At 41.4% G+C, this 27,058-nt stretch overlaps 1 protein-coding gene across 6 annotated transcripts in view; it reads right to left on the bottom strand.

The window, feature by feature from the left end:
- plxna1b (plexin A1b) overlaps nt 1-27,058 on the bottom strand; it is a 191,154-nt gene that overhangs the window by 57,730 nt on the left and 106,366 nt on the right. For all 6 annotated transcript variants that reach the window (XR_014531279.1, XR_014531280.1, XM_083527835.1 and 3 more), the window contains exons 5-9: nt 21,209-21,309; nt 19,323-19,446; nt 12,072-12,225; nt 11,529-11,628; nt 6,590-6,704 (exon numbers count right to left, since the gene is read on the bottom strand). Coding sequence is in view for 4 of the 6 variants with exons in the window: in XM_083527835.1 (XP_083383961.1) it covers nt 6,590-6,704; nt 11,529-11,628; nt 12,072-12,225; nt 19,323-19,446; nt 21,209-21,309 (594 nt within the window). In the remaining 2 variants the exon portion in view is untranslated. The remainder of the gene's footprint in view (nt 1-6,589; nt 6,705-11,528; nt 11,629-12,071; nt 12,226-19,322; nt 19,447-21,208; nt 21,310-27,058) is intronic.

Here is a 27,058-nt window from a genome sequence, read left to right as displayed (position 1 = left end):
AACGAGACGAATCCGAAGGGGAAATCAGTGCATCCTCCATTGTTAAAAGAGGCACAGATATAATGGCACTAAATGAGTGGGGGCCTGAGTGCTAGAAATGACTGCAATTAGTTTCATCTAGCAGCAGGAGCGCAGAGGAGGAGAGTGAAAAGGAGAGGGGAGTCGAGATAAAGAAGGAGGAGAAGCAGAGATACAGGAGGAAGAGTGGAGAGGAGTAAAACTCTTTGAAGATGCACATAGTGTGAGGAGACTGATATATTCCATCCATACCTCTTCTTGCCTGCTCACCCTCTGGCCCCTTCAGTGTACGCTCTGCTTCTCTCAGATAAGACTCTGTCTCTCTCGCTCACGTACACACACACACACACACACACACACACACCACTCATCTCCACAGGGGGCATCCCCCCACTTCCCCCCCAAATACACAGCTGCAGTGTGCCTGTAGGGAGTGGTGTGAGCGCCTGGGTTAATGCCAGAGTAAACACACCAGGCTGAGGAGTTCACGGACAGAAGAATTCACACCTCCACACACACAAACACCCACATGCACATGCACACACAAACAATTACATTCAACACGAACCTTTCACTTGTAGGAAGCGAAAGAAAAACGCCCTATTTTTTTGTGCACACCCACGCACACTTTCTTTTCCCATTCCGTCATCTTTCCTTTGCTCACTCGCCCTAACAGCGCACACCATGTAGAGCTGCTTTATACTTTTCCAAGGTGCAACAATGCATCACTCGTGCGAATGCATACTGCGTTAATGCAATAAAATAAACAAAAAAGTTTATAGTGAAGCTGGTGCAACAAGAAAAACAGTTCTCACTTCTCGCACCTCGTGTGTTTGCATGGGGTGCATTCCAGTCAGAATTGCTCTCATTGTACTTGCTGTCGATGACTAAATTATTTGTGAACTCTTCTCACTACTGCAATCACATTCACCGTCTGCCTGAGAGTCTACTCAAACAAAATGCAGGAAAAGGTTAAGCTTGAAATCAAATTCCGTACCACAATCACTAGTCGAAATGACAAAAACAAGGGTTATTTTTCAGGACCGGGATTCAAAAAGACAGAGATGAAGGCGCGCACGATTTAGAGGATAATAACGCTTTCAGCCACAGACCAATAATAGAAAAAAAAAAAATCCATGATAATACTTAGCTTTTATCCTAACACCACATCTTGAAGACACATGTATCTATGTAGACAAAATACATTTTACAAATTTCCATCCATATGTGGTTCTTTCTCAAACTGTTACCACAAAGTTGGAGGCACAAATTTGTACAGACTGTTTGAATGAGGTAGAATTACATTTTTCCTTCACTTAAACTAGGAGACACGAACGTATTCCCGCATGACAATACCCCTGAGCACAAAGCCAACTCCAAGATTGGTTGGAGTGGAAGATCTGCTACTATAGAGCTCTGACCTCAACCCTATTGAACACTTTTAAGATGAAATGGAAAGCATCCCAGGCCTCCTCACCCTACATCATTACCTGATTTTACAAACACCCTTGTGACTCCACAAATACTCTCCAAAATCTCGTAAAACATCTTCCCAGAAGAATGGCGGTAAACAGTAAATGGGGAACGAGGTGCTCAAAAAAGCACAGGCGAATCTTATGGTCTAGTGTCCACAAACTTTTGGCTCCTGGAGATGCTACAGCCATGCATGCCCAGGAATCTGAGGTGCAGAATTGGCAATGCTCTATGTGAGGCAGGGATGATGTTATTCTCTGCCCTGTCAGTCAGAGTAGCACTAATCCCTCAGCATCTACAAGCTCATCTATGCAGGAGAGGGCAGGGTTCCACTTCCCACCGAGTGTCAAATTTGCGAAGATGTGGCGGTGCTATATTGTCCTGGAGCTGCTGTGTGATAGGGCAGAGCTGGTTATTGAGTAAAAAACAGTAAATGACAAAAATGTACCACTTGTAGTATTATAGATTTCAGTGCCACGACACTTGCCAATTTTTTTGAGCACCAGCGTTAAAGCTGTAATATATAGCCAGCATTTCATATAAGCAAACAAGTGACCAGAATCTTTCTTTTCTTAAAAAAAAAACAACAGGGTCCGGTTTCCCTGCTTATTATGGTCGATATAAGATCTGGATAATCCTTTTAAAGAATGGCTATTAGTAATCAGTACATGGCTACTTATATATGATATCCGATGTTTTTTTTTTGTTTTTTTTTTTTAAACCAAATGCGCATGCAGTGCTATTCCACATCAAAATCCAAATATATTCTTAAAAGTAATATTTAGAACATTTAGAGTTAACATCAATAACTGTGATAGTGGCAACAGGACCTGTTTTGTCTTTGACTTGTTTTGCAATGTATCGACAACACCACAGTTTTTATACATTGAGCCTCTCTCTCTCTCCCTCCATCTGTAAATGCCGTCTAATATTACGCCTATTCTTAGAAGGCATTTACAGATGGAGAGAGAGAGAGAGAGAGAGAGAGAGAGAGAGAGAGAGAGAGAGAAGCTGAATGTATAGAATGTATAATCCCAGCCTATTTTCAGAAGGCATTCATTTTCACACACAGGCTAAAAGAGAATGACTAGAACTCTCCTGGACTGTTCATATTGTTGGGGGAGATGGTGGTGTAGGATTTGCAAATTGCCCAGATAGGATAATTTCCACTGGTGCTTCAGAGTAGCGCCTTTGACTGTTGCCAAGGAATCATTACGGAAGAGATGAGACGCATCAGATTCGAACATACAACGCTTGTTAGTTCATCTTTGTGTAGTTTGAGCTTTTTCAGAAAGACATATTGTCACTTCACTAATCAGACCAGAAGCTGTACATGTATTTAAAATGTTTAACAGTCAGCTCTTTTGAGTGAATGACTAGTGGTGAAGTGAGACTCTTGGCCATTGTAGTAACTGATGTAAATGTTGATGATTCATGTTTAGTGTCATTGAACTGTGGCCTAGTACTTGTTGCAGTCCACTTAAACACTGGAGCCAGTCAATGGTCAACACGCTGCTATAGTCTATCAATCCCTCAAACTCTCTCTCTCTGTCTCGCCATCTCTTTACTACAACTGGATATTTTTTAAATGTATATTTACCCAGGTCAAAAGCGTGAAAACCAAACATAAAAAAAAACAATATTATCCCTCTGTAATGGGTTCAGATGGCGGAGCGGCGTGTGAGGAGCGCTGAGCAAATTCCAGTTATGCGAGTGAATGAGTGTGTGTGTATTGGTCCTGACTTCCTGAACACTTTCTATAAGCTGCAGCATGTAAGTCGTTTCTGTAGGCTGAAACTCGGTGAAAAGTGAAAGACGGCCCTGATTCTGATTCCTTTGCCTTCACTCTCTCTTTTCACTCGTCAGTGAGCACGCTGCACAATCGGCCTTCGTGCTCTGCGGTTTTGTCTCCCCCCCCCCCGCATGTCCGGCTGAGGAAGAGCCCGGCGCGCAGCCCTGTCACCTGAACCAATTACAGATGGGCCGATAGCTCAGCAGCCATGCTTTGTTGATAGGGAGCTTGAGAGTTGTCAAGTAAATCCGAAGAGCGGGAAGAAAAATTGGAGGAACGTGGACGGAATATAAATGGGGGATTGCGGTATGGAAGAGTGAGGGAGAGAGGGACGTTTGAGTTAGTCATTCTTTAAGAGCTCCGAACTGCATCAACTGAACCCGAGCTTCCTGTCAGAGTTCATTTGTTCGCTGTCTAAGCATGGCTTGCAGCACGGTGAGCTAAATATTTTCGGCGACCACGAAAACACGCAAACATACAAGTCCTAACACAGTCGGTGGTGGATTATAGGGGGCACAGATAAGTACAGCCAGAGGGGGGTCTGGCTAGCACGTGACCAGGGAAAAAAATGGAAATCACAGCAGGAGAGTTTAGACATTATAGGAGCATGTGCGTATTGTGTGTGTGTCTGGGTGATGGATTAACTTTGGGAGCATGTGGCTCGCCGATCATCTAACTGACATGACATGCAACGTCTTCGTACTCAGATGCGATTCAAAAGGAGCAACCTGGAGACAGGACCTTGGAGACGAACGTGTTTGTGTGTGTGTTGTTTTCTGCTGCAGTCTGGGCAACAGACAGCAGCAGGAGAAGAAAAGCATAGGCGTAATTGGACAGAGGTTTTATCCCCTCTGACCAATTAAACTGCAGCTATGCACGTACAAACAACCAATCAGAGACCTCATGCCAAGCTGAGGAGATAGGAGAATTAGCTCTGGCAACACTAACACACACAAACGTGTGAATAACCACTGGGAAATATCATATACCTTCACACAAGTGAATGTTTGCAATGAGGAGAGAGATGGAGCAAAATGGTGCAGAGATTAGAATGGTGCAGTGCTTGGTGTGTGTTGTGTGTGTGTGTGTGTGTGTGTGTGTGTGTGTGTGTGTGTGTGTGTATGTATTCTTCACCAAGCTCTAGGCTGAAGCCGGTGCTTATCCAAGAAACCAAAAAGCTTTTTTGTGAAAGGGCCAACAGTTCCAATGATTTAAGAGCTGAACTGTTGGAGATGTAATTAGATGTTGGAGTTTACCGACAAAGGCCTTAAAAGATTAACTGTGAATGGTTTTACAAGCTGTACTTCGGGTTTTGAGAACTTATAGTTTAAGGACAAATCCTTCAAAAGTGTCTACACGCAACATAAAGAACAGAAGGCAAGCAGATTAAAAGATGCTTTGTAACTGTTTATCTTGCTTGTGAAGTCGCTCAAATTGAATTTGGCTTGAATAATAACGATCTTCAAACAAACGTCCGCACTACAATATCTTATTCTAAAAGAAAGAATAAATCCACCCTGAAAAACAGTAACTATGTTTCAATGAGCAAATCGAATAGTAATTATTCGGCTGATGCGGGACTTTCGACAATTGTGCAAGACTTTATTGGTTGCGTGATGCTCTTACTTCACAGTGGAGACATTTACAGTGCAGTTATAATGGCAGAAGGGAAAAACAACCCTTTCAGCAATGCCAAACATGTTAATGGTTAAGTTTCACTGGCAGCTCCTGAAACCTTACGGGCAAGAGCTTATATCCTCACTCGCCATTTTCCAGTGACGTCATATTTATGTCATATTAAAGAGAAGTAGAAGCAGTGACCAGCAAAACTGGGACTAAAATGTTTCAGAATTCATCTGTACAGAACAGTTGTGTTGAAGTACAGCAGAGAGATTTTTTACACAGGCTAACAGGTTAATGCTTACATTAGGTTTCGAATGATTACTAAGGTGCTTTTGGTCAGGTTTGCTCTATAAATAAAGGTTGACTGGACAACAGAGGTATTAAAATGTAGGTATTGGAACATGATTTGTTTTACACATGTATTTAGGTTTTACACATGGAAAAGTGCATCAGCTGAAACGACTAAAGCACCATAGTGCTGCCACATCCCTCGCTTTAGATAGCGAGGTCTTCAGCAAGACTATCAGTGGGGAGCTGAATAGCACTATAGAATGTGGATAAAGTAGAAAACCAACATATTGAAGTTTCAACTTTACAAAAATATATATTTTCTAACACATTCGTTATAAAATAAATTATCTGGAAGTGGATCAAGGTGAATTTTTCCTCTAATAGACAACATGGAAATGGTCTGAGGTATTTTAGTATTTTTCGTGTTTGAGCTGAAACATTCCTGCCACAAATCGAGGAAAGATTTAGGGGTTCCCTAAACTGTTCCCACTAAGATGGAAGCACACAATTGTATGGGATGTCCATGGATGCAGTAGGATAACATTTTGCTTTGATTTGAACTTTGAGACTTAAACCTGTTCCAGCATGACAATGCACAAAGCCATCTCCATTAAGATATGATTTACACGGGCTGGAGTGGAAGATTTTTGGTGGCTTGCTATAGAGCTAATCTCAAAGCTGACTGCACTTCAAACCTATTCACTCTACATCAGTACCTGACCAGTGTAGGTGAATGAGCACAAATCCCCACAAGCAGTGCACAAACATAGGATACATCGAGTTAATGTTGCATAACTGGGGAGGTGGTATCTCAGGTTAACGGCTCTAGGTTACTGATGGGAAGGTCAGGGGTTCAAGCCCAGGTATAACCAAATTCGCTACTCTTCGGGCCCTTCAGTGTTCCAGGGGCGCTGTATCATGTCTGACCTAGCTTCCTGACATCACTGGGATATGTAAAGAAAGAATTTCACTGTGCTGTAACGTACAATGGACAAGAAAAAAAGCCCCTTTGCACAATCGCGTGTTTACATGCTTTGTAATCAGACAGGCTTTTTAAATCAACTGCAGTCGCTAGATTTAGTTTGTTTCATTTCTTTCCCACTGCACGGTGTTCCTTTATTTTCCTGAGAAAGAAATCATCAAAGCAGTTTCACTTCTGTGGGGTTTCTGAGATGCAGAACCATGTTCTCAACGCCTTAATCTGCTAATATAAGCATCGATATAAAAGGCAAGACATTCTCCAGCACTCACAGAGGTAGAAGGTGTGAACAGGCACTTCAGAAGCATTTACCTGTGCATTACCAAGCTGTAAAAACTCTGACTTAACACACAGAATAAGACAAAGATTCCTGTGGTGACTGTGTAGTGGTCATGTGACTGGAAATGACTCACCTCAGACATATTGACCCGGCCTTCCTGGAACGAGCACTCGTTCGCATTCTGCGTGCACAAGTGGCGATATTTGCACCAGTGACACGGGAAAGAGCCGTTCACACAGGACAGGCAGCTGCAGAGAGAGAGAGAGAGAGAGAGAGAGAGAGAGAGAGAGAGAGAGAGAGAGAGAGAGAGAGAGAGAGAGAGAGAAAGCGAGTTTAGGGAAACGTGGTCCTTAAATAAAAGCAAGGGCAAAAACATTTGCACAGACTGATAGCAATACTGAGTAAAGAACTAAGTGTCAACTGTCCTTTCCCTGTCTTTCCATCATGAGTAAATGACTGTCCTGTCTTTCATCCCGTGCCTTTAGTTTTTTTTCCCCTTCTCTTTTTCTTTTAAAGTCAACCTTTTTTTTCTGTGAAGCTGCTCTTTCATCCCCACACAAAGATGAGCTTTCAGTAAGACACCCATGGTTTAGAGCGAGACAGAGACAGAGAGCGCGATGACATGAGAGAAATAGATCAAATGGCATAGGATTTCCCATGGAGGGGGGAGAGAGAGAGAGAGAGAGAGAGAGAGAGAGAGAGAGAGAGAGAGAGAGAGAGAGAGAGAGAGAGAGAGAGAGAGAGACATCTAATGAATAGTATATAACAGGTTTGGAGCTGTTCTGATTTCCCCCCACACTCAGATGTACACAGACAAAACAAACAAGCACACAGCCCCCACATCCACAGCAGTCTGAGTGCTTTGGCTAGAAAAGCTAAAGCGTTCATTTAAATTAATCACCTCGGCCAAGCGATTTGTTCACCCACAGCCATTAAATGAACATTCAGAACAAAGACGGCCGGCCACGTAATTGAATCACATGATCCCCTTAATTGACCAATCTGCTTGTGTGTTGAGAGAAGCTGCCTAATTAGTTGAGAAATGGTCAGTCAAGAAAATTATCCCTGCTTCCTAATTCAAAGTGAGCAATTTATCAAAGGATGTCTTGCGATGTCTGATGCTGTTTATTGTTCGAGAGAAGACGGGGGTGTAATATGTGCGTTTGTGTGCATTAATGCATGTTCGCTCGTGTTTGTTAACTGGCTTCCCACTGAGGCTCCATTAGTCTCTGTGTTATTACTGAATCTCTGGAGAGCCAGTTGGTTCCATCCATCCAAGAGGGTCAGCGAATCAGAGATCGATGAGAAATGATTAAAACGCGCATACATTCATTTTGCTTACTATCCTTCTGAGGACCATTAGTTGACTAATATTAATGGATCACTATTCACGGTTAAAGTGAATGCTTTGCTGCACCTAACCTCAAAATAAGTAACCGAAAGCAAACTATTTCCTTTTTTTGGTTCCCATAGGTTCATAAGGGTCATATATTCCTATTTTTGTGGAAATATTTGGTAAAAAAAAAAAGCATACGAGCGTCCGATTATTCAGAGTGACTTACAATTATCTCATTTGTACAAGTGAACAGGGCCATGATTAAGGGCCATGATTAAGGGCCCAGCAGTGACAGCTTGGTGGTGATGGGATTTAAACTCATGACGTTCCCAACAGAATCCAATGTCTGAAGCATCATTCATGGGTAGGGGCCAGATGGTTTTGACATTTTGAAAATAGCAAAGTCATGAACAGATGGTACCTACACTGTTACCACAATGCTCCCATACGTTTCCCAAACAGTTCAAAGTAACTTAAGGTCTCTTTTTAACTTAAGGTCGATATCTCAGTCCAATATTCAGACCATATGTAGAAGCATAAATAAATTACGTATAATAACAGTCAAACAGTTCACGGTAAAGTTAACCAACGAATTAATTTTCACTTCAGTATTAATGAGCTGTTGAAGAAATGATGGACATTAAACATTAATGAGCTTTTTATTGCTAGAAATCTAAAGTGTATCTTTTCATGTTAAAAATGTACACGTTTTACATCACAAACTCATCAGTCACCACTCATTTAAAGAGTTCAGCTTTTTCCCTCGCTTTTTCTTTCTTTGACTTTGGTTAGCAATTAAAAAAAGCAGCACTAGGCCGCCAGACAGCTGGCAAGCAAAAGGGAAAAGCGTCTGAACTGAAACTGAACTAAAACTTGATAAGAAGTATTGACAGCTCTGGAATTGAAAAAGTTTCGATACAGCCAGGCGAAATCCCCCCATAGAATTTATAACTCGTTGCTCAGATGTAAGGTTCAAAATCTAACCATCTACCAGAGAAGCACACTTTTGTGTTTGTGTGGGGAGCTTCGTCTGCAGCTTCTGACTTGCCTTGTCCTATGACTTCGGTCATGAGTTTGCATTGGACTGTATTTTGTCTGGGCCTCAATGATGAAGCATATCTGTGCTCCGTGCAGTTCTGCAGCTTCCCGGCACAAAGCTGCTGCTGCGGGTATGTGGAATTTCCGTTGAGGAGTTGGCAATCGAAAGAACCATGACTAGCAAAATTGTACTTCTATTTAATTCTATTTAAACAGCAGGCTTTTGAGGACTCAGCTGCACAGTCTGGGTGTTTTTTATTAATCTCTCACGAAAAGCATATTATTCAAATTCTTCTTCGTAAATCTTTCCAGAATGCTCCAATTTCCTGACTTTCCCTTGTTCATCCTTCATTAAGCCTATAACCATGTACTTACTGTTACTGTGACGTGTATCTATGAAAAGAAGGGATAAAATTGCACTTCTATTAAAATCGGTTTGAGTGGTGGACATGTCCCCCCGTGTTGCCAACATCTGCTACTTCCCTGGATATTGGTGCTGGTGGAATACAAATCTTTATCCTGTTGTCCCCCTGCACATCTCCCTCTCAACAGGGTTTAATCTGGTGCCTCTTCTGCATCACCCCGGAGTGTGTCGAGGCCCATCATACCCACTGTTCCCACAAGTGCCAGTCTGAAGTGAGGGGTAATTTTTCTGGCACTTCATTTCAGTCACCTCTCTGAACCAGATTCATTATAATCCCCTCACGTCGCTATGGAGCTCTTTATAAGCTAAATTCAACCAGGGCCTGGCTTCTTTCTCTCCCTCTCTTCCCTCTGCCTTTCTTCTCTCATCCTTTCTAAACTCTGTTCTATCGTATTAAAATGGCCGGGCTGCCCGGACCTGCTCCGCACGTCACAGACAGCAAAGACCACAATGCACCTTGAATACCTTTTCTCGCCAGCCCTCTTTCACTTTCATTACACACAGCCCGGCCTTTTCTTTCCAGTAACCGATTTAAAGTGAGAGGGGAAATTGTAAATTGCTGGCAAGTTAAATGGCAAGTGCTCTTAAGGGAAGTGTGAGTGTGTGAGCATGTGTGCTCTCTCTCTCTCTTACACGTGCCAAAAATGTGTTCGCGCCTCAAAAAGCCCTTTCCAGGAAGTAATTGCCCCCTCATTGCAGGCGCTTCTTCTTCCTCTTTTTTTTTTCTTTCCACTTCCATCTTTTTCTCCTTATCTCCCCCTTCTTGAATCCAGGCCTCTCCCCTTCATCCCTCTTCCACCTTCCGTCCCACCTCCAAATCACACGGTGCTTTAGAAAGCGCGCGATGATTTCAATAGAGCGCATTTTCACTGCAGTGTTGCGCCGTTTGAAACGAATTGAATGTGTCTTCTGTAGGAAGATTCTGGCATCCTGCGTGCTCCATAATAGCTAATGCTCAGGCATATACAGCCACGGCTCGCTTTAATTAAGAGACGATCATGACTGCGTGTGATTTTCTATTTCGGCGTCTCTCATCCCCCCCCCACCCATACACCCCCCCCCCTCCGATGCGCCCCAAAATGGCACTGCTCCAAATTAGATTAATATTAATATGCAAATTTATGGCATTTCCAAGTGCACAAGACCTCATCAGTTGAATAAATAAAAGGGACTCTGTGTGTGTGTGTGTGTGCCTGTGTGTCTGAATAAAAGTGTGTGTAAAAAAAAAAAAAAAAAAAAAAAAAAAAAAATATATATATATATTATATATACACATACATATACACACACACACACACATATTTACATACTTCTACACACAGACTCACTCTTACTCAGACATATGACTCCGGCGCATCTTTGTTTCTGATAAAATTTTAAAAAGGGTGAAATCCATGCAATCTCTATACCTTTCAGACCAGCTTAAAAGCGAGCTGTGTTTATACTTGCAGTTCACACACGGATGATAATGAGCGCATACAAATGTGTGTGTGCACATTTCCGTGCCCTGTGCTGTCCCACCCATTCCTATCTCCCTCTCTGCCTGCCTGACACACATATACTCGCTGTTATCTTTAAGAGAGCGTATTATATGACTTGGATGCTGCGACACTGCATTTTCTCAAGAATGTGTGTGTGTGTGTGTGTGTGTGTGTGTGTGTGTGTGTGTGTGTGTGTGTCCGTGTGTGTGTGTCCGTGTGTGTGTGTCCGTGTGTGTGTGTCCGTGTGTGTGTGTCCGTGTGTGTGTGTCCGTGTGTGTGTGTCCGTGTGTGTGTGTCCGTGTGTGTGTGTGTGCGAGAAACTGTGCGTCAGATCCCCCTGGAGACAGCAAAAGGGTCTCATCTGTCCTGCAACGAGACACGACACACACCCCAAGAGAGCCTGAAACCATCTGGACTCTTACAATAACCCTCTTACACTATGCAGTGGGTACACAGCCCAATGAGATTTTAAACACTCAAATGTTAGGAATCATTTCCAGTTTCTCTCAGGTCTACTTCCAGATATTGGCTGCCATGTTGTCCTGCAAATACTCAATATTAAGTTTTCTTTTTTCACTGGACAATTATGCTTTAGTATTTTTTTTTTCCTCTTTCTCTAGAGAGCCTCAAGTACCTGTCAATCATCCTTCCTCTACAGGGTTGCCATAGTTACTGAAATCTGACCCCTATGAGTAAATTGAGAAGACCAGAGGGTGTGTGTGTGTGTGTGTGTGTGTGTGTGTGTGTGTGTGTGTGAGACCAGAGAAAGAGGAAGGGCATAGAGAACACTTACGATTTGTGGACGGTGCAGTTGTAGAACACGAAATCCACGCTGGCAAACTTCTTTCCGGTTTCTTTGGACTTCAGGTAGAGCTTCACCACACGTTTATCACCTGCAGAGAGCAAGAGAGCGAGCAGCGGGTGATGGAGGAGAAAGAAAGGTATCTAGGCAACACATCGTGCCTACTCCCCCCCCCCCCCATAGCAGAGCATTGCGGTGGTAAAAATAGCCGCTTTTGATTGTGCTATGATTACTGTGGGTGTGATCAAAATTGCGCTGTAGGATCCTCACATAATCAAAATAGCCATCTTCAGCAAGACGCCACGCTCGTATCGCCATAGAGACAGTGAGAATAGGGCACCTATTAGCAAATGACTCTCGGGCCACGAATCAGGAACACATGACAGGGTTGAAAATGCACATGGTTCTAATATTTAAACTGTAATATTGAAATTCGGGGCTTCTCTGCATCTCTGACTATTATTCCTGTAGGTTGAGTTGACACACACACACACACACACACACACACACACACACACACACACACACACACACCTTGGTGGCGAGTGATGGGAATGAGCTCTTTAGTGGTGGGGGAGAGGCAGTAGATACGGCTTCCCTGTATCCTGGCTTCAGTCTCAGTGTAGTCTTCAAAGGAGCAGTTCACGCCTGCGGACAGGTCCGGAACATTTCGTGCCTGGAGAACCAACTGGAGAAGGGGAGAGAATATTAATGACAGGAAATCTAGCTTTCTAGCTTTAAAATAATGTCATCCCCACCCCAAAAAAATCCATAACAGTGCAATAACTTTTCTCCATCTCTAAACATCTGATATTTTTTGTGCTTGTTGTTTTCTACATCATAGCCTGCATCGCAGTGAAATGCGTCACATTATGGAAGAAAAAAATATATTACGCTTCCAATTTCTCATTTCCCTCCTCGTTTGTCAGGGAGCGCAAAATTCGGGATTGTGTTTCGTTGCCGTGTTACTATCCGTCCGTGTTCAATCACACTACCCAGCATGCACTGCTATTGTAAATCTTCACCGCGAGCCACCGACTGCTCGCGGGATAGTGCTTGTGAATAAAGATCTACCGCCAATCTTAGCACAGGAGGCTACGGCAGAATTCAGGTGGGAAGGTGGGGGGAAATATGTCTCGGAACAAGATAACTTTTCAAGGTAACAATTTAGCTGAACAATGCCGACAGAGCACAGTGTAGCCGAATGTGAGGAAATACAAAAGAGACGAAGCTAAAGGTGTTTTTATTCAAAAGCAATAGGAAAAAGAAAAACTTTGGAAGAAAGAAGAAAAAAAAAAACGGGTATAAGAAAAGGAGAAAAAAAATCTGTATATTTACTGGTGTGCAACCAGAGGGACTATGAGAGAGGTGTTTGGATGCAGCACAAAAGATTGGAAAGAAGTCTTTCCACTCCTAAGAGATAAGCTTCATTTTAGAAAAATAGAAGGCACATTGTGATATGGTAGTCAGAATTGTTACAAGACAAAAGATCAAGTTATAAAAGTTTTCTTTATGTATATATAAAATGCACCCCTTTTGCAAAGCAGCAACGGTGCTTTTGCGGTAATTTAAAGAGCTCCTGCTTTATTACAGCATGATTTCCAGCTAGTCTGAATTTGCTCTTTTCTAAGCAGAACAAAACAAAACGAATGCATTCTGTCCCTGAAGCAATTCGTGCGTTCCAGTGTAACGATGATATGAAGAACACTCAATGCAAAACTCTAATCTGTTTCAGGGAAAAAGATCCTTCCTGGTATCTCAAACGGTTAATGTGGAGCTTTCTTTTGGATAAGCTGAGAAGGAGAAATGAGGAGAAGGTATCAAGTCAGCATTACAGATCAGTCCAAAGTGGCTGCCAAAGTGAAAAGAGAAGAAAGGGAAAAAAAAAAAAATCCAGTATCAGTATTAAAACTTATTCTGTGAGTCCCTGCAGTAAGAGGCGGCATTTTTACAGCGGACAAACAAGCGAGTGATGTGTATTTAGCGCACAGAGTGAAAGTACTCGCACAGTTGTGCACTGATCTGGTGTGGATGAGTTCGGAGGTTCACTGTCGCTAAGCATCTCTGGTTAAAGCAGAACGGGTCTCGGAATATGGCACTAATGTGCACGCATTTGTCACTGCGACAGAAAAAGCAGTTCATCTCCGCACTGAAATAAATCTTGTGGCATGACAGTAAAAAAAAACAAAAAAAAGAGCATGTGTAAGCAAAAGCAACAGTTTTACAAGTTTCGAGCAAACATCTTTGCAGGCTTCGATGTGGTCACGCATGTGCTGGGAAACTCGGTCTAGATGGAGATCGGGTTTATTGAGTGTTTAGTGCAGCCCTGACTGGATGGCTGTGGCGATGTTTCCGGTGATGGACTATTAGTGGTGGGTTTTCTCATCCGTCTCTGACACGCTCGCCGGACAAGTAAGTGTTATGAAATGCGATTCAGGCAGGAGATAATTCAGATTGAGGCCTAGCGCAATGAAATTCAGCAACATTAAAGAGTGATCGAGAAGACGGCGCTAAATCTTGCCGACGTTAATAAACCGCCTCTTATTAATTCCTTTTTAAACAAGCGGGAGTCTGATTTCATCAGGGCTGCTGAGTGCGCTGAACTCGGCGGCGCGCCGTCTCTTCCCACAGTCCGCCCCTGCCGCACTGTTTATGCTCCCTTTGTTTTTCCACCGCCTTTTGTTTTCACCATCATCAGCTCAGTAATAAACCTGAAATGCCCTTTGACAACTAAATCGAGGTTGACTGAGGAGACTTTACAGCGACACTCGATTGGCACGCCGGTCTCCATTCACACCGTTTAATGCGTTTCATTAACTCTCGCTCTAGCCATGTATACACGTAAGCAGTGACCCAATCACGAGGCACAGTACAGCGTAAAGCCTCCTGAATAATACTGCTAAATTGAGGTGGGAAAACACAGCACTTCTACCTTTCACACACGTAGCTGCTCCACAGGAAAAAAAAAAAAAAGGGGGTTATTCAAACACTTGATTGAAAGTATTGCAAATGAACTGCTTAACAAAAAATAGCTCTGGTGGAGAGGACGAGATTTAATCGAAGGCGGCCTTCATCAGCGCTCAATTTCTACCCTTAAGGACGTGAGACATTAAAGCCCTTAATAAATGTGGGGGAGTGTATAAAAATTGCTTTATATGGGAATCCCTTTAGCAGCCGTATTGCTGTGGAAATCCCCAGCATAGCCATATATCCTTTTACACCGAGATTTAGAGATATTTTTGGCTCTGGCTTTATGACTACTGTATCCATTAAACCTGATTCTCACATTCAGCACTGCAGAATTCTCAAATGTGTTTGGGCAGAAGCTGTTGATTCATTTTCTAGAGCTTATGACAGGAGTGCTGTCTAGAATTCAACTCAGATTGATATTAATTAAAGTCATAAGAATGAAAATCGCAGAAAATGTACATAAATCTAGACCAGGGAACTAAAAAAAAAAAAAAGAAAAAAAAAAGTAACCAACAGGTAGAACCCTATATAAAAATACATATAATTTTTTATTTTAAATCTTTGCAACTATAATACAACTATAACAGTTTTTTTTCATTCTCCTACCCATTTCCTGTAGGTAGTGCTGCCCAAAATACATTTATTTCTTTCAAAGTGGCACTAAACAATACCACTCTTAACAATGCCAGGTGCTTCCTTAAAGCAGAATGCATGCATACTTGTCGGTCCAGTCATCCTTAAAGTCTGGGACAAGCCGTTCATGTAGCTCATTTGACATATTATAACTCGCTAATGTTGCAACTATGCAAAACTAATGAACTAGCTGACAAATGTAAAACTTTGAAACATTGTGAGCTTAGAGCGTGGTAATACACAATTCTGTTTGGACACTGTTGTCACATGCCAACAGTTACAAATAGAAGGTTTGAGAAGTTTCTAAAATACAGTATATCATTTTAATTCTTCATATGATTCTGATGCATATATAAAAACACGCTAGTTTATTGGGCTTTCAAACTAAACTTTTTTTTATGCATTTGCTTACACAATTACATAGATAACTGGCACTCAGTTTTGTCAGATGAAAGCATGTAAACCACATTGGTAAGGTGACATTTATTTAACATTACATGAAAAAAAGCCTCAGGTTTCATCGCTTCCCGACAATCCGGTGGTTTTCCACCACGGGGGAGTCTTCCTAATTTTGGCCAGACTTCCTTTTTTAACTAAAATATCACAAGGAAACTGCTTTTTGTCGTATTACCTCAAGCCATGACCATTATGAAATCACTGACACATTGCTGTGGTTTGAGAGAAGCTGCTGTTAATGTAAAATCAACACTGTGGTGAGAATTTTCATTTTCTGTAACTGCACATTCTTGTGTTTTATTTGTTGCACAACTGAAACCTGTCAAGTGAGATCACTTGGACATAATGCTGGATTGTTCACTAGCTGGTTACTGATTGCAGTGTAAGTGACCCTGACTCTGTACGAATAATACATCCAAAACCTCTTAAATTAAAACTGTCAACACCTACAAGCAGCATGCCATATGTTTAACAATCCTCTCCTTGAAGTAGCCTTGAAATAACAGATTGTTTACCATGTTCTGCTGTGAGCAGTCAAAACAGTCTCCATATTGTGTCTTGAAAAGGAAAAGCTACAACAAATACACTATATGGACAAAGGTTCATGGACATCCAGTTCACATTTTGTTCTTATTTGCTGTTACAATAACCTCCACTTTTCTGGGAAGATGTTCCACTAGATTTTGGAGTGTGATTGTGGAGTTTTGTGCTCATTCAGCCACAAGAGAGTTAGAAAAGTCTGGTATTGATGTAGGGTGAAAAGGTCTGTGGTGCTGTCAGCATTCCAGGTCATCTCATAGAGTTGAGCTCTACAGCAGGCATCTCCACATCTTCTATTTCAACCCATGTAAACTATATCTTAATGGACCTTGCTTTGCTTTTACAAGGGTATTGTCATGCTGGACCAGGTTTGGATTTTTAAGTTCAAGTGAAAGGAAAATGTAATGCTAGCCCATCCAATTGTGTGCCGCCAACAATTTCGGAGAAGAACGGTGTCCCAACACTTTTGTCCATATAGCACATTTTTATACAAGTTTATTAATGTATACCAAATGAAAATGAATTATTTAACAGCTTTATTATTTTTTGCTAGCAAGAAAAACACTGGTGGTTTTGCTCTACACGCCATCTGACCTATCTATCTATACACATACATATACACACACACACACACACACACACACACACACACACACACACACACACACACACACACACACACACACACACACACACACAATCTCGAGCCCTGTCCGAGACAACTCTCGTCAATTGCAAGCACTTACTTTCGACGTTAAGAAGATCCATCAAAAGCCTCTTTATTTCATCATCATTCGATCATGCACGCATAGTACTCCCAGGGAGACCATTTATGGGATGTGAGGTTGTGTTGGAGAGGTGCCATGCTCAACAGTCCTATAGTGCAGTGGGCTTACCACACTAAAGTTCCTCGAGCTCAGGACACCAGTGGGCTATCGCCGTTGCTGGCTGCAAACCGAGCACATTTCCTTGTAATTTTGGCTGGGTTCTGACGAGCCACACTAGCAGGATGTGACGTCGCAAAGTCTCAGCAGGTTGCGCTGCCCTTTGTCATTTCTCAGTCATTTCTGCTAGAGGTTGAGTATCAGCGAAACAAGATGAGGCCGTTCCTCCCTTTTAGCATGCCACAATTCAGTGACTTTTGCAGGCACTTCAAAGAAGGCATGGTACATCATTAGTATCAAAGTCTTGCCCATATTCTGCACTGCTAAAGGCAAGGACTCAAGGTGGTGTTTGTGTCTGCATGAGGCGCTTCTATAAAAGACTGCCACAAATTCCGCGAATCAAAGTCGTCTGCAAATTCTCCGCTGCTAGAGGCAAGGACTCGGTATGGCGCTGATGTCTGCATGACACTCCGTCTACAGGCTTTCTATTAAGAGACAAGCTGTACCGTGCTCCATGGGACCAGGCTTAAGGTACACCGTGCTACTAGACTGGCTCTTTTTGAAAGACAGAGGAAATGCTGACTCCATAGAAATGAAGCGAAATGCATTGTGAGGCCACACATTACTGGCTCACAAGCAGATATCGCTGGAACGTGGAGTTCTAAATAAGCAATATGGAGACTCGTTATGCAATTTTCAGTAAAGTAAAGTAAAGTAAATGAATCACAACCACCTTTGTGCTTTTGATTCCATGGAGTGTATATAATGTGCTGGATAACAGCATGGGCCAGAATTCTTTACCTCTGCCAATTTAGGTAAATTTATCATTCTTGGGTAACACTACTTTTCCAGTGGGTGGAACATTGGTGTGCATTGTACATTTATAGCAAAATATATAACATATAATGTAATATTTAGGGCTCCTACTGTGCCAGGAATTTCTGGCTTACTCAGTGTACAGATGAGTGACTTTTCCACAATCTTAAAGGTCACTGATCACATCGAAATGATTAATTCGCACAATTTGTGTTTGGTGTTGATAGACAGATAGATGTAGATAAAGGATGTAAAAAAGAACATTAGTTTATGTATCTGCTTAATTTTTTTCCCCTGTGTTGCCTATATTTATAAGATCCTAAGTAATAATTTTCAAGATAAAGATAATCATTTGAAACCCGATTTGCTAAGGTTGTGCGCGTTGGTGTGCATTTGAGTGATGATATATATTTTTTAATTATAAAAAAATTCTCTCAGGTGGTAGGTTGTGCTGAAAATGATGTATCTATCCGGTGTATCAAAGTTATACAAAGAGCAGTGGTGGACAGTAAGGAAGCACATTTTAAAGTATCTGTACTTCAAAGTATCTTTATTTAGGAAACTTTGCCTTCACTACATATTAATGTGTAATGTGCGTATACACTTCACTGCATTTCAGGAAAAAACATGCTGCTCGTCCCTACTTTGAAGTGAATACATAAATTGCACTACATAAGAACCTGACCTAAGTCTACATATCATAACCCTATAATTTCCATAGCCTTAGGGTCTCACTGTGTCTAACAATTAAAAAAATCTCTCCTTAAAAGGTATGATATTCAGGAGAATGGAACACTGAACTACATCAATTATTCAAGTCAAGTCAAGTTTATTTCTATAGCGCTTTTCACAACAGACATTGTCTCAAAGCAGCTTTACAGAAATCAACAGTCAAGATGAATGGTGTGCATTTATCCCATTATATAATTATAATTTACAGCGCATTCCTCTTTTACTAAAGTGCATACAAAAGCAAGAGCTTTTACCAAAAACAGAGGTTTAATGGAGTACTTTTACTGGAGTAATATTTAAGCAGGAAATTTCTAATATTACTCAAGAACTAGAATAGTGGAATCCATCCATCCATCCATCCTTGACAAAAAGCATCTAAAACAGCCGTAGACAGCGAAGGGTTAATATTTGCATGTATGGGGGTTGCTTGTTCCCACTATAGGTAAAGTAGTGTGTTATGGCGTGACCTACAGATCTGTAACCTATTAATACACAAGCGCAATCAAGCACAATGGATTAAATGGTTAGAATAAAGGTCAGATACTGCATTAATATGAAGTACACTGAATGCAGCATGCATGGTATTTCGATACTTATACAAGCACAAGTATTGTCTTAGATTCTGTTATGGAAGGTTTTTTTCCTTCGGTGTGATTTTTTTTTTGTAGGGTGTTTTTATATTAGTAAATAATTCTGTAATAACTATGAAAAAGTTTAACCCCTGTCACCCTAGTTGTAATGCACTGTTTCACACCTGGACTTCAGACATGGTCACAGAGATGTTGTTGGGTTGAACGGTTAAGTCGACGCACTGGTCCACTCTGGTGGCGAAGCGCGAGGATTCATCTGCCCTTTCGCATCGATCCTTACGGGAGCATCTACACCAAAAAAAAACACACACACACACCACACAAACACAAGATCATACAACATGTTAATCACTACAATGTAATGTCAGCACACCACTCTCTCTGAATGATGCTTGTATGCCTGAACAGAGCTTGTTTTTTTTTTTTTTTTTTTTTTATTGCCGCCCGTGTCCCAATCCAAAGAAAATTGACAGTAATTTTTGTAGATAACACTTTTGCCGGCAATAACTTTTCTAACGTCGGGCTTTCAAAATGTCAGCTTACAGGCAAAGCGTGACCTCATTTAAAAGCGGGCGTGTGCTTACGCGCGTGTAGGGTTCAGCTCTCTCGAGCTCCCACCTAATTTAAATGCTTATTGCAAATGCTACAGGGGAAGTCACTTAACTCAATAAGGGCATGTTGCACTTACTGTACTCCTAGCTCACGGGAGAGAGAATGAAGTCGCTACACCGCCACTAAGACTATTATGTTAATCATATAGTCCACCTCGTACCCCGGGGCTCTGAAGCTTGCTATTTGAGGCTAGAGACGCTCGTCAGACGTTTACTGGAGGAAGAGCGGAGATATGAGCGGAGGTTACATTGTTTCCTTACTTTCATTTCCATTTGCATGCCCTCAATTAAAAACCTTGCTAATCTTCATCCTCTGAGGAAGATAACGCGATAGGGAAACCGCTTTCTGTGTATTTGGGTGAAGGTTTAATTAACATTTTTTTGGGGGGCTGCTCTCCTCAATCATGCCGAGCGTTCAGAAATCAACAAGTTACCCTTTCGGTTTAGGACCGCTTTTATAAACATAACGGCTCTCAAACAGTGCTCCAATAACAAAATCCGATCTCGCGTCACACCACAGGACGCATGCCGTAACAGACGGTGTCACGCTAAATGACCAGATGACAGGAAATGACCTGGACATATTTCCTGATTAGTAATACCAAGCAAAACTTTTTTCTATAAAAACAGGGAGAGGATATACTACTGCATCTTCCTGCAATACATTTCATTGTATCTTTAATAGAGCGCATGAACGCAGGCAACCTAAGGGGAACACACACAGAACAGTATCAGGGAGAGTGGTCTTCTAAAATGAGCACAAGGTATTCTGGGGAGCATTGAAAGTCAGCCGGCTCCATGATGATATGGTCTACATGGTTTTGTGTGGAAGATCTTGACTGGCCTGCTATAGAGCTCTGACCTCAACCCTACTGAACACCTTTGGGATTAACTGGAACTGCACCTACATCAGTACCTGACTTTACTAACACCCTTGTGGCTGGAATGAAACGAAATCTCAAACACACTCCTAAATCTAAATACGAATCTTATGGTTAGGGGTCCACAAACATTCGTCTATATATTGTAAAAATGCTCCATAATGAGACCAATGGCATCATAATACATACACAATTCATTTTTGTCTGAGAACAATATTAATGCAACCATTTTTCTTTTTTACACAAATCATTAGACACACTTAAAGGCAGTTTCACACACATATATCCAACGCTCCAAGTCAAATTCAATCCCCTCCCAATTTAATCACTTGCAGGGCGGGCTGTCAGATCCAGATTTATAAAGTGAGGTGGAAATGACAACAGTAGGATTTGTAGCTCATAAGCCATGTGCTTCCAGTTACAGCATGATATGATCCCTTATAGCTATGTGATGCAGGAACGCATCATTCAAACCACATGGTTCGCTTTTGGCAGGACTGTACACTCTGGTACGCCCGGGATATGGCTTTGATGATATTTAATACCCAATATACTCACACGTTGAGCAGGACACACCAGCCGCAATGAGGATCTCTGGAGCCCAGACACTCAGAACATGTAGTGTACTGATCGCAGCTCTCTACAGGAACACGCTTCACCTAGACACGGAGAAAGAAATATTACACTCATTAAGGTCATTTAAGTAAACGCTGTTCCGTACACCGATTTCTTGCTATACGTGCCCACAGACAGCAATTAGGTGACGTAAGAGCAGCCTCGAGGCTCCATGCGGCTCATTCATTTGTCCGTGTGCACCGGGGTGTGTGTGTCACATTTGCTCCCGCCTGCGTGTGCGCGTGTGGATAGCACAGGTGTGACTGTGTGGATATGCAAAGTAGTGACCCTGCTTTCTCATGACCGGCTGGGATTTCTGACAGTTACCATGGTGAACCTAATCTCGCTGACAGCCACCGGGGGCACGTGGTGTCCGGGACAAAGAGATGTGTGTTTTTAGAAAGTCAAAAGAGCATAAAAACAGTTGATCTCAGGAGCTGTGTGTATACATATAACTGGAAATGGATGGGCAAAGGCTCATTGAGTTAAAAAGAAGAATTACAATCTTCTCAATTCAATTTCACCCAGTTAACAAATGAGAGAAACCATCATTCTATATGCGTCTGAGTTTCAGTATTAAATTTGGTGGGGTGGGGGGGAATTTAAATATCCATAAAGTGTTCCTTTAACCCCTAGAAAAGAGAATCCACAGCCTCACCCACAGCTTTTATCTAACACACACACCCACAATTTACAGGTGTTAAAGAGATTAAAGTTCAGCAAAACTACAGGTTTTCCACCCTGGTTAGTGTTTTCCCTCCTCTAACACACTTGATTGAACTAATCAGTTAATGAACAGCTGTTCCTGAATTGAAATAGGGTGTGTTAGAGCAAGCAAAACACAAACGATCAGATACTCTGGGAACCTGTGATGTAGATAAACCTGGCAGAAAATGAAAACTAAAGTGAATTCCTGCAGACCCTCCTGAATAAAGTAAACCTCATCGTGAAGGTTTTAAGGCGGCGCCAGAGAAGAAAAAAACGGAGAGGTCTAATAAAAGATGGGCAAGCTGAGTGCAGGAGACTTTATTGCATTGGGTCTTGAGGCCAGTTTGAACACAGTGTGTGTGTGTGTGTGTGTGTGTGTGTGTGTGTGTGTGTGTGTGTGTGTGTGTGTGTGTGTGTGTGTGTGTGTGTGTGTGTGTGTGTGTGTGTGGTGGGAAAAAGAATCCTTTTAATCTGACTGCAAAAACAATAAACTCCAACCCCTAAGGTCAGTACGGGTGTGTCTACACACACTCGCGTGCGCGCACACACGCACGAGAGAAACTGGGCGAGAAAGAGAGCGAAGAGTTGGGAGTCTGCCAGAGACGGAATGGCTACAGACACAGTTGAGTTAGAATAGAGGGGCGAGACAGACAGACAGAAGTGGGAAGCGATAGGTTCTCAGGAACAGCAAGTTCTGAATAGAAAGTGATCAGGTGTACGTTCGAGAGCCTGTGTGATGTGTGTTAATCAGCAATCTACAACAAGCTTCCCAGTGACATAATGGGGAAACAGTCAAGTCTGGAATGGCATGCAGTTTTGACGATGTCATCACTGTCTCTCCTCCTCTCCCTCTCATTCACACACACCTACACAGATTCCTGACGCTGGGAAATAGAAACGTTTCATAATCTTCTGCTTTGTAAGTTGTTGAAATCAATGTGGCACACGTGACAAGAGCCAAATGAAGTCAAGTAAAATGACAGACATCAAAAATCGCCTGATAATGGACCTGTCAACATAGACACACGCGCGCGCACGCGCACACACCTTGAAAGGGTTCTCTCATCTCCTTCAGGCTTTCAACTGTCACATCTGTATCAGAACATCCTGCAATCATATTTTTGCCATCTACAGAAACACAATACAGATGATAGAACCAAATGGGAGTGAGGTAACTCTAAACACTCACCGCTAGACTTTATTTTTGGAGGCAACACACGAAGTGTAGACAGAAAAAAATAAATAAATAAAAAACCACGAGACAAGCTAATAACTTAATAACTAGTATTAACGTCTCCATTCTTATTGCGGGACTAAAAGCCATTTAAGAGCTTTACTTCTGAGTGAGCGAGGGAACAACAGGCTTAAATTACGCTGAGATCTTCGCTTCTTGGCTGTTATCACACCAATTTAGCTTACAATAACAGCACTACAGCGTTTTATTCCTCTTCTACCACAGCAACCTGCCTCCGATTACTATGGTTTCGGCCGATTTTATTTATAAACGAACAACGCGCCAAGAGTAACAGCTCCTTTATAATTAGATTTCACAATAAAGAAACAGTTACTTCTTGTTATCACTTACTTTATAGCAGTTATAAGCATTCATGCCACTCACTAACCTGCCCTGAAGACTCAATGAAATAAAAGTAAATGCTGACACTGGAGACTCCTTATCTTCATACGGAAAATCCAATTACATTGATGATTAAGTGGGATTTGGAATCATTTTGGATTATGACATCAATTCTATTATGTGATAATGTATTAGAAGCTGCATGAGATTTGAGAATTCAACAGCACTTCGAGATATAATCAAATTGCAAAACCTCAGCACTATATACTAGGATGAATATTTTGCATGTGCCCCATCGCCCACCCTGGCACCTTAACTATACCCTGTGTGTCTGAGACTGCACCGTGGATGACTGTAGTGACCTCCTCATCCTGCACAAGTATGCCAAAGCCAGCGGAGTGAAATCTGTCATATCTGCATGGCAGCGATGTGCAGGCCCGAGTGGCTGACCTTTCCCTCTGCAATCTTTAACGCTTTCACCAGCTGCCTGTTTTACACAGTGATGTGCGTGCGTGCGCTCGCGTGTTCTCGCCTATAAAGGGTCCGCGGTGCAGGATTCCTCTGGCAATAAACTCGACCCAGTAAGAGAATGGTAAAGCATTTAGACCCAAGAAGAACACAAAGGCAAGCAAAAGCACACAGACAGATGCACACAAAAGCACACATGCACAGCTTGAGCACAACTGCTGCCAAGTGGGAGGATAGAAGGCGAACAGACCAGACACACAGACAGACAATCTGCCCATCTGTGATGATGGTAGGATGATGGAATTAACACCTGATCAATATGTAAACAGAAAATGATCGATTCTCAACTCAAATGCTAATAATTTAAACCCTGCATGCCCTCAAAAACACACCCCGTGTATAAAGAAATGGTACTCATCTGTTCTCCCCTGCAAACTCGCAACTAAGGGATTGACACACAACATGTCTGCAGTCAGGGATCACTTGAATTATAAAATAAATTCCTTTTCAGCAAAACACATGAACACTAAAATGGGAACGATGCAAGTTTGAATTCCTCAAAGTAAACATCTTAAAATAACTATTAGATTGATTAAGAGAGGTTACCATGACTTAACCTCATTCTCTACCTTGCCTCTTTGTACCTTTCTGTTTAATTACTGCATGATCTTTGTATAAACACAAGACATTTTCACTTCATTTCTCCGTACAAAGCATCTGTATATTTGCACACCATGTCATTTTCACTGAGCTGGTCTCTACACAACCTTTATAGAACACAGTATTATATGTACACACACACTCATTTGCACTGCTGGTTGGATGCTAACGGCATTTCATTGTCATTGTACAGAGCACAAATCACCAAAGCACCAAAGTCAAATCTAATCTAATTATGTTCGAGCTATTTGGATGAAACCCATTCAAAACTTCTCTGCGGTACCAATAGAAGCAGCTAATAAACTATAAGAACTTAATTTTAATAGAATACCACTGATAACGATTGGCTGTCATTGTCAACAATGTAAAAAAAAAACAAAACAAAAAAAAAAACGAAATAATTAAATAAATAAATGGCCAATCGAACTTCACTTTAAAAAAAAAAAAAAAAAAAAGACTACATGACTATTAAGATTCAATATTGAAGTAAATAAGCTTAAGACAACTAGCTGCTACCTTTCTTTCAAGTTTAGCAATATAAAACAATTCTTTTAATCTCATTTTATGTTGCACATTTTTGCATTTTCCAGGAAAAGGGAATCTGATCGCATCCGATCACATCTGTTCAGCAGGTGCTTACAATGTAAAACGGACATAAGAAATGTATTAATGATTCGCCAAATATTTTATTTCTCTGATACCTGCTAACACTAATGCAACAAATCTTTATACAGGGTTGCGATTAATGGTAAAGCTCATAACTTACAAAGGCACAGTATCTGTAAGATTAAATTAGGCTGCAAAAGTGCAAAGAAACCATAAAACTAAGCAAACAATTTAAGCATTTTTGGTAACATGAAAAATTTCTAGTTCTTGAAAAAAAGTGTTTTGGTAAGACGTTTGCTTTGTAATCACAAGTTAATGGTAATTGTGTCTTCATGTTATTCAAGCCGTTAATATCAAGTTAATTAACATGAAGATGTTCATGTTGGAATATAAACTGATTAATCTGACAATAGTACAATAAAAATATTTCTTAATCAATGCAAATGTTACCCTTTAATTTAGTAAATGTGAGGGGGAAAAAAGAAATCTATATAATAAAATATACGAATGCTGCGAGGTGATATATGATATTAGATCTCGTTGAAGGTGCCAACTGCCAGTAAAGGATTGAGGTTAGAGCTTACAATAGTAATCCATCAGCTCTTTGCTCCTATGCCATTTGAATTACATTAACTACATTTACATGAAGTCTAAATGTTAATAATTCCATTTATTGGGGAGGAAAAAAAAAATTGTGGGCACTTTGAATGAACTCTATCGGATCAAACATGGCGGTTAATCAGTTTAACAATCTATTAAACGGAAGAATAATTGCTATGCAAACCCATCTAAATCTCTGCATTACTTCTTGTGCATGCAAATTTAGAGGTACGCTAAATTGAAAATGTCGAGTTAAGAGAAAAAAAAGTAATTGTAAACATAAAATATATGTATATTAACAAAATCAGACATGCGGTTGGCATTTGAACTGTGCAGGACACAATTCTTCCCGTCTGATGTTTGATGAGGACATTTCACTATGACTCACTAAGACAGAAAAATTAATTAAATTATAAGCACTCACCAGATACGTTGATTTAACGTGTCATTCTGAAAGGACATGAGCCTTATGCAAACACTGGCACGGACATAAATCCTGCTCTCTAATATGTGTAGATATTTGGGTGGCATTTATCCACTGATCAGCCATGACATTAAAACCATTTACATTGATTCTATCATTACGACAGGACCTGTGAAGGGATCGGATATATAAGGCAGCAAGTGCAGTCAACTTTTCGAAGTCGATGTGTTGGAAGCAGGAAAAAATGGGCAAATGTAAGGATCTGAGAGACACTGACAAGGTCTGGATTGTAACTGGGCAAGAAGATTGGGGCAGAATGTCACCAAAAGCGCAAGTCTTAAGGAATGTTCCTGCTACGCAGTGTTTAGTACCTCCCAAAAGTGGTCCAATGAAAGGAAAACCGCTAAACGAGAGGGAGTGTTATGGGTGTCCAATGCGCATTGATGAACATTAAGAGCGAATGCTAGCCGTCAGTTTCGATCCCACTGAAGAGCTACTGCAGCACAAACTGCTTAAAAAGTTATTGAAGTGTAAGAACACATAGTGCAGCCCAGCTTGCAGCGTATGAAGCTGTGTAACTGCAGAGCAGTCAGAGTGCCGATGCTGACCCCTGTTCATCTCCAAAGGTGCACAGTACAGCGAGCATCAAAAAGGGCCCATTGAGTGAGTGGAAAAAAAAAAGGTAGCCTGGTCTAAGAAATTGCGTTTTACATCAAGAGGAAGACGAATGCATGCACATCACTGGAAAAAA

This window comes from Silurus aristotelis, assembly GCF_946808225.1.
Source record: "Silurus aristotelis genome assembly, chromosome: 2".
In the NCBI taxonomy this organism is placed as follows: domain Eukaryota; kingdom Metazoa; phylum Chordata; class Actinopteri; order Siluriformes; family Siluridae; genus Silurus; species Silurus aristotelis.
Note: the sequence above shows the minus strand (reverse complement) of the source record. Positions and strands in the feature narration are given on the sequence as shown.